This window comes from Copadichromis virginalis, linkage group LG7, assembly GCF_057382275.1.
Source record: "Copadichromis virginalis isolate Kocher_CV1m ecotype Utaka linkage group LG7, C_Virginalis_male_GT1.1, whole genome shotgun sequence".
In the NCBI taxonomy this organism is placed as follows: domain Eukaryota; kingdom Metazoa; phylum Chordata; class Actinopteri; order Cichliformes; family Cichlidae; genus Copadichromis; species Copadichromis virginalis.
In genome coordinates, this window is record NC_140624.1 from 55831280 (window position 1) to 55847097 (window position 15818).

General features: G+C 40.3%; 2 protein-coding genes across 2 annotated transcripts in view; one reads left to right on the plus strand and one right to left on the minus strand.

The window, feature by feature from the left end:
* wdr41 (WD repeat domain 41) lies at positions 1-9004 on the plus strand. The gene is made up of 13 exons (XM_085464304.1): positions 1-372; positions 2430-2545; positions 3472-3520; positions 3629-3757; positions 3856-3918; positions 4466-4577; positions 4679-4741; positions 4828-4932; positions 5475-5659; positions 5758-5879; positions 7645-7730; positions 8164-8297; positions 8379-9004. The coding sequence occupies exons 1-13, from the start codon at positions 325-327 to the stop codon at positions 8517-8519; spliced, it is 1353 nt and encodes a 450-aa protein (XP_085320430.1). The 5' UTR covers positions 1-324; the 3' UTR covers positions 8520-9004.
* Positions 9005-11494: 2490 nt separating this feature from the next.
* pde8b (phosphodiesterase 8B) overlaps positions 11495-15818 on the minus strand; it is a 45562-nt gene continuing 41238 nt past the window's right edge. Inside the window, exon 22 of the mRNA XM_085464305.1 lies at positions 11495-15168. Coding sequence (XP_085320431.1) covers positions 15059-15168 — 110 coding nt within the window. The 3' untranslated portion in view covers positions 11495-15058. The remainder of the gene's footprint in view (positions 15169-15818) is intronic.

Genomic DNA, 15818 nt, shown 5'->3' on the forward strand with positions numbered 1-15818 from the left:
GCTTCCGTAGTGCGAGTCACATGAATGGTTTGTTGTGGTCGTGACTGAAAACCTTTTGAAACATGTAGCTGAAAACTGCAGTATTAACGTGACTCTCTCAGTTCTGGCGAAATTAAATTATCTGTCCAACAAACCGAAGCGTTACCCGCCGAAGCTTCCTCACAGTGAAAACGGCGAGAGGCTGTTTCTGTGTGACGCTGGGGACTTTTCAGATAGAGAAGCTTGTAACGTTAGCTAGCTGCTTTGTTGTGCTTTGAGTTTTGGGTTCGTGTTCAGAGAAGCGTTTGTAAAAACTGGCTTTACTGTGTTTGACCGGCTGACGTCATGCTCCGGTGGATTCTCGGTGGTCGGGAAGCTCAGAGCTCAGCGGAGGTAAGCTGAGCCTGGGAGCTCGTGTTTGCAGCATACCTTGTTTGGAAATGTATGTGATGATTTTATGAGTCTACCTGTGTAACTTATGGAAATATGCTGTAATGTGTCCCATAAACGCTCCTCTCCTCCAAACTCCTCCAAAGACTCATGTATTCCAAAGCAGATTGTACCTCCATGTTCAGGAAGCCTGTCTCAGTATGTGATATAAATATCCACTAAATACAGGCGTAAACACTCACCGGTCACTTTGCTAGTTACACATTGCTAGTACTGGGTTGGACACCCTTTTACCTTTGTAGTGGTCACACACAGTTGCTGCCATCTTCCATTCCTTCACATCCCAATCCCATGGTAGACTGGGATTTGGTGACTGGAGACCATATGAGCACAGGAGCTCATTGTCATGTAAAAGAGACCATCTTAATGTGATCTGAGCTTTGTAACATGTTGTGTTCTGATGGAAGCAATCATCGGAAGATGTGTTCACTGGGGCCATGAAAAGATGGACATGGTCAGCAACAATACTCTGATAGGATTTGATGTTTAACTGTTGATCACTTGATACTGAGGAACCCAAAGTGTGCCAAAAAACTATCCCCGACACCGCATCTCTGTGAAGGTTCACAGTCATCCAGGTCATCCAGGCTCTTTTGACTATCCCCAGACCATTTTATCACCACCAGACAGAACTATTCCATGCTTTCAAGTTTTGTTTTGTTTTTTAACTCCCAAATTCTGACTTTACGATCCAAATTTTAAAGCAGAAATGGAGATTTATCAGACTGGGCAACATTTCATATCTGCTTCAAGGTTTGGTGTGTTGTGTCTTCAGAGGTGCTCTTCTACACGCCTTGGCTGTAATAAATGGTTGTTGGATTTGCTTTTATCCCCATTTTAGGTCAAAGCAGTCTGGCTGTTCTCCTTTGATCTCTGACTTTTTCACTGCTGTTCACTAGAAATTTTCTCATTGGACATTTCTCTGTAAACCCTAAAGATGGCTGTGCAGGAAAATCCCAGTAGATCAGCAGTTTCTGAAATAGTCAGACCAGCATGTCCGGCACTCCACGTTCACTCACTTAAATCACTTTTCTTCATCCTTCGCATGCTGAGTTCGAACTTCAGCAGGTTGTTTTTACCAAGTCCACCTGCTAATGAATGCACTGAACTGCTGCCATGTCAATGATTTATTCTGTATTTACTTTAACAATCCGTTAAAAAAGCAGTTAATAATAATAATAATAATAATAAAGTGATAAAGTGTTTTTTTGTTATTTTCAGTTTGATAAAAGACAGATAATTTCCTTGTTACTAAACTCAATGCTCAAAATATTTTATGCTGGCTTTATTCTCAAAGTAAGGCCAATATCAGAGATGTAGTATTTTAACATGGTGGTGTCAGACCATGCTTATACTTTGTGGACAGGACATAGACTGAAATGTATGATGGTTGCTGAGAAGCCCACTTACATTATGAAGTAGAACATGAATTACCTATATAATATGTATATCGCTAGCTATTCCAAAACAGTTTAGCCTATAAAACATAGGCCTTATCAGCTGTGTCAAAAAGGTATTTCAGGATAACAATGCAAAGTGCTTCCATAAGAAACCTGTAACAGGCACTAAATGTTAAGCACGTTCATGAGTAGTAACAATATCAGGGAAGTAATGAAACCCTCCACCCATCTTATTGTACATATGACAAAAAACTCCAACATATTGCCAGTTGGGATTTAAGTATGAGAAGCAAAACAACTCACTCTACAGAAAAAGTAACAATTGAACAGCTGGTATATTTGTCATGTTTTTGATATAAAATCAGAATGCAGCGATGGCTATTCTTTTTTTGTAAGATGGGTAAAGTAACAAAAACAAAAGTGAATAAAAATATAAATGCCAATTTGTATCCCTTAAAAATATATTTGCTTAGAAGTACAAGTTTGCTTTCCACTTCTTTCTTCCCGTACTCTTGTCTTCCCTATCTACTCTCAGCCTCAGGGCTGGGTGTACAGCACCGCGGCCTGTTTGTCTCACTGCTTTCCCTCTTGTGTCTGCAGAAAAGCCCTGTGCTGTGCATTGGAGAGGAACAGCCCAAAAACTGCTTCACTGAGCTGCAGGTGCTGAAAGGACATTTTGACATTGTTCGATTTCTGGTGCAGATTGATGACTTCAGGTAAGCCGACCGCAAACGGCCCCCTCTCCCCTTCCCCAACCCTCCCTCTCGCCTCTCCTGCCCTCTCTTATCTCTCTTTCCCTCTATAACCTCTCTCCTCTCTACCCTTGGCTGGCCTCCATCCCACTATGATTGACAGGAGATCCTCACCTACAACAAACTTACAGAGCATGACAGGAGCCCAATCATCACCACTATGTGATGGTGTGTGCATGGTACAGTATAACCAAAGCCTTTTAATACTGTCCGTACACACACACACACACACACACACACACACACACACACACACACACACACACACACACACACACACACACACATAAAGGTTTGCACCTGCTCTCCTCGTTTGCGCTGTATTGTGGAAGCATGCTACACACTGGGATGGCAGAGTGGACCTGCATAAGTGTAAGATTGGGATTTATACCCGACCTAAGTGTGTGTGTATGTCAGGGTGGAGGGGGGGTTGCTTTACGCCTGGTCTCCTCCAGTAATCACCTCCTCCTTTGGGTCTCGTCCTCTCTGCTCACAGGTCCACAGTTGGGGGCAAAGGCCAGAAAATTCTCTCCAGATTGCTTTTGAAGTCTGAAAATGTATCCTCAACACTTCCTCTCTTCTCATTTTGTCTCTGTTTTATCCGCTCATCCTGTCTGTTGGTTTTGGGAACAGGCAGTTTGGATGGTTCAGGGTCAGAAAGCAAGTAACGCGATAAGCCCCAGGACAGATGTATTTTTTTTTTAACATTTCTCGGTGGAGATGAAGCTGCAGGAAATGATTCCTTGTATGAATAGGTTGTATCTGCAATTGACTAGTCGACCTGCTAAAGCAGAGTCCTGCCAGTCCTACAATTCTCAGCTGAGGGGCCAGTGTGACACAGGAGTCTAAATTCAAGAAATAACTCTTACCTTTCTTCTCATGTTACCCAGATGTGCCTCAGCAGGGGATGATGGCCTTGTTTTGGTGTGGAATGTTGAGGTAATATGCTGCCAGTTTTTTTTCTTTCTTTCTGCGTCTTGCGAAATTGCACACAGCACAGTGGGACTAATTGCTAATTGCTTTTATTTTTGCTTGTCCGATTGCTAGACTGGGGAGAGGCTGCAGGAGCTGAGAGGCCATTCACAGCAGATAACAGCCATAACCACCATCACCTGCAAAAATGAAGTCACACTGAACACCTCGCTTATCACTGCCTCTTCAGACCGAAGCCTCAGTGTATCCTGAAACAATGCACACAAATGTACAGCAAGTGTTTCATGAGTAATTCATGACTTTGTGATTCAGGCTTGATTCTCCTTAATCCTGCATGTCAGCTGTGGGACCCTGATACAGGCAACAGGGTCCAGACCATTTCAGATCTTCATTCTTCTGTAAAGGTAGCAAAAAACACCTTTGAAATCCCTAAAAAAACACACACACACACACACACACACACACACACACACACACACACACACACACACACACACACACACACATCTTGCATCTGTATTATCAGCTATTTATTTTTGGAAGTGAAAATGGAAAACTGTGTATACACAGTTTTAAAATGAGCTCCAATCCTGGATATACAAATAGTAAAATAATACCAAACTGCCCCACTGACATCTTCAACAGTGTTGTACAAATGTACTCATGATACAGCTTCAATTGCTGGATCAAACCATCCAATTGTCTCTGTCGCTGCCTTCTTGTGAGAATTGGATGAATCCAGAATCTCAGTTTCTTCCTTTTCTTCATTAGAAACGTCAGGATCTGCTCATCATCTCTTGATGTTGGCATTTTTTTCCTTAGTGCCTTTCTTAAGGATGAATTTTCCACCAAATTATTTTGGTGTATATAGAAATTAAAAATCTAAAACAATTAAAAAAAAAAATCTAAAATGATATTTCACATCCTGATCCAGCTGTGTGTCTGTCTCAGTGTTTGCTGGTGCTCGAGCGACTGTGTGTGTGGCTCTCTGGTGGGGAAGAACTATGCGTGTGGAATAGAGACTTTCAGCTGCAGTGTCAGCGACCCAACCACAGTGATACTGGTGAGAAAAAAATGTCCGTCGCACAACCACATTTTTACTGTTACACCAACCGTGCTGGCCGCTGACGCTGATCAATGTTTTTGTGTTTTGACGTGTCGAAGGAATCACTGCTTTGATTGAACTGCCGAAGAACTACATAGCAGCTGCCATGGATAAAAAAATAAGTAAGAGCACAAAATATGGTGCGGATGAACAGATCAGTAGATTAAAAGTGTGTTATTTGAAACAAAATATTCCTTTGTCTTTGCAGTGATCTACAGCTTGACAGTTTCTGCTGATTCCTCTCTGTCAGTGGCTGAGATCCGCTGCCTCTCCGACCACCAGGATCAGATCCGAGCTCTTATCAACGTCAATGGTCAGTCTGAAACTCGGTGTGTCTGTTTGATTTTTAAGCTGCAAAGAGACTGCATTTTGAACCCACAGACCGTGTAAAAGGTGGATGTAGCTACTGAAGATCTGTTTCAAAGGCTTGAGATTAGCGTTTTCACCCTTTGTTATCTTGATTTAAAAACTAAAAAAACTAAAACGGGTCTGACAAAGATGTGCGTGTCTCACTGTTAAACTGCTTTCTCACTGGCTGTCGACTTTCCAATCACCAGCCGTTAGCTAATTAGTGGCCACAGATAATCCTCCTTGGTGAAACATAGTCCAAGATTTACAAAATAGACTTCACTTTTTATCCGAGATGGCCCAAAATGAGGAGCTGAGACCGTGAACTCATTTTTACGGAGTATTTAAATCGGTAAGCTCTTTTCCTGTAGAGTCTCTAGGACTGTTTGCAGCCACAGCCGCCATCACCTGGTCACCAGGTTTGATACATTTAGAAGCTATGTCAACACTTTATTCTCACTGTGTTTGTAGCCCTGGACTCATGCCTTTTCCTCTTGTGTTCTTCAGACGGGCTCTTCGCCAGCGGGTCCCATATGGGTGAGTTGATCTTATGGAATGCGACTGAGTGGAACCTCCTGGCCTATGAACACATTCTCTGGGAGGAGTCTCAAGACTACAATCAGACTGAAATACGAATGGGGGCTCCTAAACCCAGCGAGATGTCCATTCAGCACCTGACCACCAATGGAAATGTGAGGACAGGAAAGGGCAGGATGGGCTTGTATACTGGGAATACTCTGTTGTTTTATTGTCATTTAAAATGAGAACTTTCTGTTTGTGTGTTTTGTAGCTCATCCTTGCTGCTGTGGGCAGCGGTCTCTACGTCTACAGTGTTCAGACCAGAAGCGTGGTGGCCTACAGAAAGGTTGCCCACGACTCTAATGTGTTACACACCATGCTGCTGTCTGACTGGTAAGATCTTACACCTTTTCTAAGACTTCTTTTTTTTACCCTCTAGAACACACACGGGCAAAATACTTTCTGAAAGGAAAACTAAACAACCCACCTAAAAATCAATAGCTGTAGCTTGGGCAGTTTGCACATGCACTCCACGGTGATCTATGCTTACTTGAATACATTCATAAAAAAGAAACCCTCAGAGCTCACTCTCTGGTTAGTATTAACTTTTAAAGGAATACTTTTGTATTTTGTATGTATTCATTTGGTTTTTCTTTGTTCTTTTGAAAAGTACTTGAGCGGTTTGTAGTGTAGTAAAAATCAGATAAGGGTAGCATGATGGAGTTTCTTTCAACTTGAAAGAAAGGCAGATATGAAATGAGGTCAAATGTAAAAAATGAAAAATCTTTATGTGGTACTTCCTACATGCTGACCATAGACACTACAGTTGTAAGAATCATAGTGTCTAAGTTATACCTGCTGTTGGTTGTGGTTGGGGTGACCCTCCAACTCACAGCTCATCTTCATAACCGAACAACTGCAGATCAAGATGGTTGAGTTGGAGTTTGTCCAACTGAAGGATGAGAGTCTGGTGATTGCTATGACGGCAACGTGATTAGATTACTTGTGGGGAAACGTTAGACACAAAGGATCAGTGAAAGCTTAGTACAATTTACTCAACTTTCAAGAGGGAGTGAGACTGACTCTATAGTAACATGTTCATGTTAGAGTAACATGTTCATGAGCAGTGACTGTTAGCCAAATTAATTCAGAGAAGCAGGTCAGCACTGTAATGTTATTAAAGTCTGAGTTAGCCGCAAAATTAAAAACAGTCTCAGTCAGGTTCATAGGTCAGGACATATTTTACTTAATTCTTAAGAGCATGTACAGTACCAGTCAAAAGTTACTTTTATCTTACCAAAGTTTGCTGATTTTACTTCTTGTTTTTTGTCCATGGTTTTATACAGGGCACCAACCAATTCAATAAGTCTTATTGTATAAAGGATCTAAATGTGCAAAATAAGTAGTAACTACAACTTTGAAATAAATGTGGTGGAGTAAATCTCTGAAAGCTGCAGGTATGAAAGACTGGGCTTGTAGACAGTTTAAAAAGATATCTTCCAAATATAAAGATTATGGAAAACTAAACAAGCAGTCATACAGTCAGCTGATGTTTTATCTTGTTCTTAACATATTGTCTTGCTGTGTGAAACAAACTTGTGGTGGAGCTGAAATAATTGCTTTTCCTCTGAAGTTGTTGAACAGGTGTTTTGATAAAGGACACTTTAATGGAGTTACAGGTGCTCAAATCAACTCCAGGCTGAAATATTTTCTCTCTTTCACTGAGTCAACCCTCATGTAGTTCAGCTGTAGCGCCAATACTGCCTTCCTGCTGTTTTCATCCATAACACTAAGGGAAGCCTCATTATTCCTGGTTTATGTAATGTTGAACCCTCATAGACTGAATCTTAAGGCTTTGTTGGCTTCTGTGCCTTCTCTACTGTGAATCAAGCTTCTGTTTATTATCTAAACATTAGTAGATTTATGCCTACAAGACAAGACGGCCACATGATAAATATGTAGGGAGTCATATCTTTCACTGATAAAAGATTTTTTTGGACAGCCATGAACCAGTGCATTTTTAATCAAATTTAATAATTAATAGTTTTGTTTTCAATATAATTATCTAGCAGTAAATCAGCCTGCGACTATTATTCAAATAGCTGTTGCTATGCAGACAATCTGTGTGTGTATGTGTGTGACACTGCCTCTGTTTTAGTGAGCTGATGTCCTGCTCTGAAGATGGCAGTGTGAGGATGTGGGAGATCCAAGACTTGCCTTTGCCGGCTGAACCAGCTTCTTCAGGTGAGACACACACACACACACACACACACACACACACACACACACACACACACACACTGCTAAAACTAGATTCCCCATGATCTATTACTTACTTATGAATAATTATGACTGGAAACTTTAAAGACTGAGGAATGTGTGTGTGGAGGTGGGAGTGCTGTAATGTTGGCCAGACGTGGTATTGTGTATATGAAATAAAAGTGGTGTGTAGCAGGTTAGCACAAGTCAGTGTTCCTGTCACATCATTATTATGACGTTTAGAGCAGACCTATTAGTTACTATTCTGACAGTCATGGTAATGCTGTTTTTAGCCTATCCTGTCATCTGTCATCTCTACCCGTAAACACAGAAAATAAATTTTTAACAGCAATATCATCAGCAACAAGTACAGTTTCCTTGGGTATCCTGTAACAGTAATTTTCTGTCCACGCGACAGGGTTCTTTGGGATGTGGAGTTTTGGCCGTTCAAACAAACAATCTGGGCCTCCTTCAAAGAAGGTTATAGACATTCCCAACATTAGGATGCTAGAGTTGACTGGAGATCTGATTGGACACTCAGGAGCAGTCCAGGTACATAAGGCTTAAACTAAAGTTCTTTCTTATAATTATGTAATGCCAGGGCTGCAGTAATGTCTTTTGGACTTATTTCAGATGTTCGTAAGTTTCACGGAGAAAGGTTTGGTTACATGCTCGGCGGACCACCTGCTCATTCTGTGGAAGAACGGAGAAAGACAGTCTCGTCTCCGCAGCCTGGCCCTTTTCCAGAAATTGGAGGAGAGGGGAGGACTTTGACATTTATGTCACTCGCTTTAAAAAAAAGTTGGGAGGTTGATGCTTAATGGTGTTCACAAATGATTTAAATGTTAGTGTAATGGTTGGTGTTTACATTTATTCACTTTGCCTTTGGACTGAAGATGTGTATTACCTTAAATTCTATAAACTGTCTGTAAATACCTCATCTTCCAAATGTAACAGTACTTTTGTTTCCACACTGGAGTGTTTGAGCACTGTGATGCTGACATAAGTCATTTTGTACCAAACACAGTCTGTTATGGTTTTACATTAGTACAGCCCAATTCAATTCCTGCTCAGGCTTTACTGTAGATATACATTTGTGCCTCTTCATGTTGTGTAGGTCTGCTTCCATGTGCCAAGAAGCACTGTTGTGATCATCTAGCAGTGCAATGAGAGGAAGGTTCAGCAGCTTATACGTGTAATCATTTGCACTATTGCTGTTTTTGTGTGTTTGTTTGGTTTTTTAATATAGTTTGACAATATGCTTTGTGTTTTTGAGAGTTATGAGAATGACAGTGCTTTAGCAGTGGCATCATTCAATGCTTGTATTTTTCAAAAATATTTTCCACACTATACATTATCACTTTTTAATTATTGCCATGATTATGCAGTGTGTCTGGAAAGTATTTGCAGAACAGGTTCCACATGTTTTTCCTGTTACAGCCTTATTCCAGAATAAATTGAATTAATTTTTACTTAAAATTCCACACATACTACCCCATAAAGGGGTAGGTCGGCGGTTCGAATCCACTTAACGGCTACCCTGAGGTACCCCTGAGCAAGGTACCGTCCCTACACACTGCTCCCCGGGCGCCTGCTTAGTGGGCTGCCCACTGCTTCACAGAGTGAATGGGTCAAATGCAGAGAAAAACAAGTAATTTCCCCATGGGGATCAATAAAGTATCCATTATTATTATTATTATTATTATTATTATTTATAATGAGTGAAAAGAGTTGAAATTCTTGTGAATCTATGGAAACTAAAAAATGAAAATATAAGATTTATATAAGTATTCATGGCCTTTACCTCAGAAACTGGTATCGATGAAGAGATTGGGGGAAAAAAGAAACATATCTGCAGCATTAAAGGTCACAGTGAGCTCAGTGGCCTCCATCAACCATGAATGGAAGACATTTGGAACCACCAGAACTCTTCCAAGAGTTGGCTGCCTGGCCAGTCTCAGCAATAGTCAGGGAGTTCACCAACAACCCAATGGCCACTGACAGAAATCCAGCGTTGCTCTATGGAGAGAGGAAAACTTTCCGGAAGGACAAGTATTTTTGCTGCACTCTACCCAGGCCTGTATGATACAGTGACCAGATGGAAGTGATTGCTTAGTAAAAGCCACATGATAGTTCAGCTGGAGTTTGCCAAAAGGTACCTGAAGTGCTATCAGATGGGAGCCCTTCCTTTTTATCAGATGAAAAACAAAATTCTCCGGTCTGATGAAACACAGATTGCACTCTTTGGCCTGAATGCTAAGCATCATGTCTGGAGCATCAGGTCTTTTAGTTGCCCAACCAGAGTCCAGACCGGAACCCAAACATCTCTGGAGAGATCTGAAAATATCTGTGCGCCAACGCTCCCAACCAACATGATGGAGCTGCAGAGGTGCTGCAAAGAAGAAAAAAGAATGACAGAAACTTCCCCCAAAAAGGTGTGCCAAGCCTGTAAGGTCACACTCAGAAATACTTGTGGGTGTCAAAGACTTTTAAGCATTTTTTTCATTTGTCATTAAGAGGTGTTGTGTGTTAAATTATGTATGAAAATTAATATTATCCATGTTGGAATATGGCTGTTTCATGTGGAACAGATTAAGATGCTATTATTACTTTCCAGATGGACTGTAATATATATAAAATACAGAACTGGCACATTATTGCACTGATGGACATCAGTTTTATTGATGAGAGGAAAATTTGCAATTGATGAAGGATTTTCTTAAAATATAACAAGCTGTTATACAATCTGCTTCTGGCTCAGTAGATTCAAAGCAAAGTGTTCTGTCACTGGCTGTAGTCGAATGTAACTGAGCTCATCATATTCTGCTTCTTACTGCTCATGGAAAAGACTGTCTGACATTTAAATCTGAAATATTTAAATTGTCTGTGTGAATAGAAATCTTTATCGTATACTAGCAAAAATATCTTCTCATAGTCAGTGATAGCAGCTATGAAACATTCAGAGGTGGAACTGCTTTTCAAGTCACCTTGAAAAACAGCAGGAGCACATAACATCCACAATAAAAATGTATGAAAGCAAAATATGTAGAAAGCTAAAGCAAAAATAATATTGGCTTTAAAAATCTCGTAGTTGTACAAAACATAGGAAAAAGTCTTGGGAGCATCATCACCGACTCAGAACTGTAGCATAAAAGTGTGTATCACCTCTAGAACACCACTAGATGGAAGTCAAAACATAGAAATCCCCCCCACTGGAAAAAAGAGGCCAAATGTCTTCAGCGTGAATTTTGGTTGCAGAATTCAAGCCGAAGTAAAACTGCTTAATCAAAAACCACGAACGAGAGAGAGATGCTGACTCTGCAGCTCCTTCACACCTTTGTCAGCCCAATGTGGGCTTTATTTAATCAACACGTCAACTAAAGGACTTGATGCACTGCATCCTGATCACAACATGTTTTGTACAACATTATATTATATTATAAAAATACATCCCAGCTGTAGTTTATGTCAATTAATGTCTCACAGATCGGAGATGGTGGACAGTTTTAGTTAATTTTGGAATCTTTTCCAACAATTTTTAAAAAACATTAGTAAATACCTTTAAACAAAATACACATAACTTATTCAGTTAGATTTCAGGATGCTGGTAAGTGACTCCTTTTATTTTGTAAAGATGTATCGTTTAGATTTTGTCCTCCAACTTTTGGGAAGAAGGCAAACATTTCAGCTTGAAAGGATTCCTGTAAAACATCTTTGTGCCAAAAACGTAACAACTTTATATTGAAAGAACTTTTTAATTGTCTCTCACAATACAACTTTGTGTTTGACAGAAAACATCAAAATAAGACCAGAGAGAGCAAAATACATTAAACCTTTTCAACAAACATGGCGGCTCTTACGGAAAGCTTTTGTAACTACTATGCTTGAGGCAGTAACATCTTTGAAAACATTACAGTTCTCATGGCCAATGACCCTCATATTTTTCAAAAAATATTTTTCCGCACTCTATACTATCTATCAATCACTTTCTAATTATTGTCATGGTTGTAAATGATAGAAAAGATAGAACTGGCACGTTCTTGCAGTCACGGCCAACAGTTTTATTGATGAGAGGGAAATCGAAATCTTTGTAAGTGATGAAAGCGTTATGTCACCAGCTGTAATCGAATGTAACTGAGCTCATCATATTCTGCTTTTTACTGCTCATGGAAAAGACTGTCTGACATTTAAATCTGAAGTATTGTCTGTGTGAATAGAAATCTTCATCGTATACTAGCAAAAATATCTTCTCATAGTCAACGATAGCAGCTATGAAACATTCAGAGGTGGAGCCGCTTTTCAAGTCACCCTAAAAAAACCCGAACAAACATAACTTTGGAAATTAACAGCAACACATAACATCCACAATAAAAAGGTATGAAAGCAAAATATGTAAAAAGCAAAGCGAAAATAATATTGGCCGAGTATTTACAAGAACAGCAGATACATTAGGTAGTTTACAGTGTATTGCAACAATAGCAGAGCTACACAGTGAGACGTAACAAGATTAAGGCGTTGATTAAGACCTTCATCGTCAGCATAATGACAACATCAGTGTGAATACATCGAACATGGAGGTGAACAAACAAGGAACGTGCGTTTTATCCAACTGCACCTGGTTCAGCTTCTGTTGTTAAAAATCTCGTAGTTGTACAAAATACATGGAAAAAGCTTCGGGGGCCGTCAACACTGACTAACTCAGAACTGTAGCACAGACCGTGATGCATCAGGCCAAATATCCTAGTTTTAAAAACATCTAAAACACATATGGCTTTTCTTCTTTTTGTGTTTTTTTTAAATTTTTAGTTTGTTTTTGTTTTTATGTCTAGAGGAGGAAATGTTTCAACAAAAATACTTGTGTTCTGTAAAGATGACCAAAGAATAAGGCACCCTAAAGAGCTCTCTGTGCCTTTGGTTAATACTGCTTGATGTGCGTCTCCTGGATTACCACGCACATACTTGCACATGTAGACCAGCAGCTGAGCTGGAGAGTTGGGACAAGAGCTGGTAATTACAGAAGTTCACCACATTAGTAGCCTATAGATATCTGGATATCGCCATTTTGATTTTTTGAATTTGTAAAATAATTTATTATGAAAGTCTTTTAAAGATTCTGCTGCTGGCAGTAGTGGATTCCAGTGCTGTTTTCACCTTCTGATATTAAAGCTTAACAGAGGTGATCTTAAATATCCAAGTCTAGTGACTAGTATTATTATAGTAGTATTCCATCCTCAGTCATAGTAGGATGAAATATAATACTAAACCAATTCCAGTCCAGCCACCTACACCCTTTCACTTTGTTTGCACTTTGTGGAGGCCACATTAAGTGCTGTTCCAACAAGCATTATGTGGTGGTGGGCTCTAGAGTCCGCAAAACACCAAGTGTGCACCTGTGCTGACTTACTCGCTACATGGAGGAAACACACTTACAGATAAGAAGGACTGTTTGAAGACTATCTCAGTATGAAAAACACTTTTGTGGAAGTTTTCTACATTTGTACATGTTTTTAAAAGTGCATCTGAATTTATTTGTTCTTATTTTTGTTGCAACAAATTCTAATAACAGAGAGCAGTATGTAAAATCACCATAACGACCTGGAGCATGTTAAAAATACCTGAATCAAACTGAAACACAACACGGCGTATTTTCCAATATGTCATGGACATATTAATACATTCATCTCATAGCGGCGCACATCTCCAAAGGAGCTGTTTGGAAGTACCTGTTTTCACCTGAGAAAGGTGAGGGCATCCCAGACTTTTTCCGCTTTATTTCTGCCCTCCTTCATAATTAACAGACTCTTCCACACAGTGGAAGTGCCAGATTGAAATTGGGCCTTTGTGTTGGTTTGATTTGATTCACGGACAACATGACAAATTTAGAGTCTACCACCTGTAGATGGAAGCCATATCATTCAAATGACACCCACCCCACCGAAAAAGGGGCCAAATGTCTTCAGTGTGAATTTTGGTTGCAGGATTCAAGCCTAAGTAAAACTGCTTAAGCAAAAAACACAAACGAGAGAGAGATGCTGGCTTTGCAGCCGTGCTTTTACAATCTAAACACGGTTTAGCAGCTCCTTCATCTGTTTGTCAGGTCAATGTGGGCTTCATTTCATCACTAAAAACATGTCAACTACAAAACCTGACACACTGTACCCCGACCAATTGCCAAGCATAGGCTCAAATAGAAAGCCAGTAACTATGTTGTTCAAATACTCGCAAGTCAATCATTTTTGGGGGGAGTGAAAATGTCTACAGTTAGTGTCACAAAGCTATGAGTGTAACATCTGGTAACTAAATAGCTCTGATACAGTGCAATTCTGTTCCTCCATTTGTTCGGACATGCAGGTTTGACAAGGATCTTCATTATCCTCACTAGCTGCTTTCACAGTGCACGTAAGATGGTGATGTAGAAGAAATGACAGTAGGTTATCAGGTGGCATTTTACAAGGTATTCTGCAGCTATATGATCTCAGGATCCAGCATTTGTCACGAAAATAGCCCTACAATCGGCAATCTGTGGACTGCACCCTGGTACATAGGTAAGTACTCCTGGAAGTGCCCTTTCTTTTAGATTTTGTCTGAACAGGGCAAATGGACAGGGACTGAAGGGAATTTGGTCCCAGACACAAGTCTCTACGTTGTTTCACAGCTAATGCAAAGATTAATTCCAGCTAAGCACCTTTTACTAGCTGGAACTGTGAAAAAGGAAGTATGGAGATTTGCACTCGCTTGTACTAAAATGCATGCCCAGATCACTTCAGATTCTTGTTTTCAGTCAGTGCCTCTGGCAATTGGCACGTTTTACTTTCCATATTTCTTTTATAGCAGTATACAGATACAGAAAGGAAATATTTGCTTTAAAGAAAACTTCCAAAAGCAAAGTCAACAAAAAGGGAGTTCAAAATGTAAGATGTCATGATTAGCTAAAGTGCAGGTTTCTGTTGTATTACACTGTATGGTACAGATTGTCAGGTGACCTATCAGGTCCACACTGTACCATGGAGGTGCTATCAAGATATACTTTAGGGGGCCATAAAGTGGCAACAGGGAGACAGCCTCCAGTGACCACCTGTTCTCTACTGGTACCACCTCCAGCTAGAACCATACAAGAGGCTGTGATTTGAGATGGAAACGGCATATCTGTGTTCTTCCGATTATAAAATTTTCAGGCCGTATCCAGGAACCCCTGAGAGGTCACGGACTTCTGTCAAATCCCAGCTGAAAAGAGTAACTGTTCCACCGCAGGGCTTCATTCACTGTCCTACCCTGCTTGGAGTGATATATGTAAGGAGGGGATGTGGACTCGGTCACGAAGGAGGCGGAGGACGTAGACTCTTACAGTTCATCTCATCCAAGGTCTTCCAGTATTTGTAGTTCTCTGACAGGTGCTCCATTAAGCCAGGAAGAGTGGCAAAGGCTGCAAGGAGACACATTGAAGTTGGTAGAATTAAAAACAAACATGGCTACACAGATGTGTGTTGTTAGGCAGATTTCAGTCATAGTTAGTAACTAATTATAAATTCAAACCATTAAATCATTGAAATAATATTGCACAGATCCTCTTGGTTTCACCAAAATAGCTCAGACAAAAGACAGTGGACGATATCCTGTGATATCTGGCACCAAAGTGTGAAAGGCAGGAGATAAAACCGTCCATGGTTTGGACTTGATTTTCCATTACATCCCACAATTTCTCAATCAGAACATTTGTAGGCCAAATCATCATCTTGACTTCTTTGTAATCTTCCTCAAACCACTTTTGGACAGATTTGGTGTGTGTAATAGGTAATGTGCGCAGTGCCTTTTTCTCATAGTCCCATGGTTTTCCAGGTAAGCAGTTCATCTAGCTGTCCATGTGACGAAAAAGAAACATCACATTTCTCATACACGGCCATTACTTTATGATCCAGTTCGGACATTGATGGCATATTTGGTGATTGATTAGGTAAGCATGAGCACTCTGACTGGTCTGCACTTATATAGCCCCACACACATTACTCTGACACCTTTGTCATACAAGCAGAATTAAGAAATGACCAGACAGACCAGCCTTCACTCCCCACAAGC

Coding starts and splice junctions, on each gene's coding strand:
- wdr41 (XM_085464304.1), top strand. CDS start 325: ATGCTCCGGTGGATTCTCGGTGGTCGGGAAGCTCAGAGCTCAGCGGAG. Junction 4,742..4,827: donor TGCCATGGATAAAAAAATAA/GTAAGAGCACAA, acceptor TTGTCTTTGCAG/TGATCTACAGCTTGACAGTT. Junction 5,660..5,757: donor ACCTGACCACCAATGGAAAT/GTGAGGACAGGA, acceptor TGTGTTTTGTAG/CTCATCCTTGCTGCTGTGGG.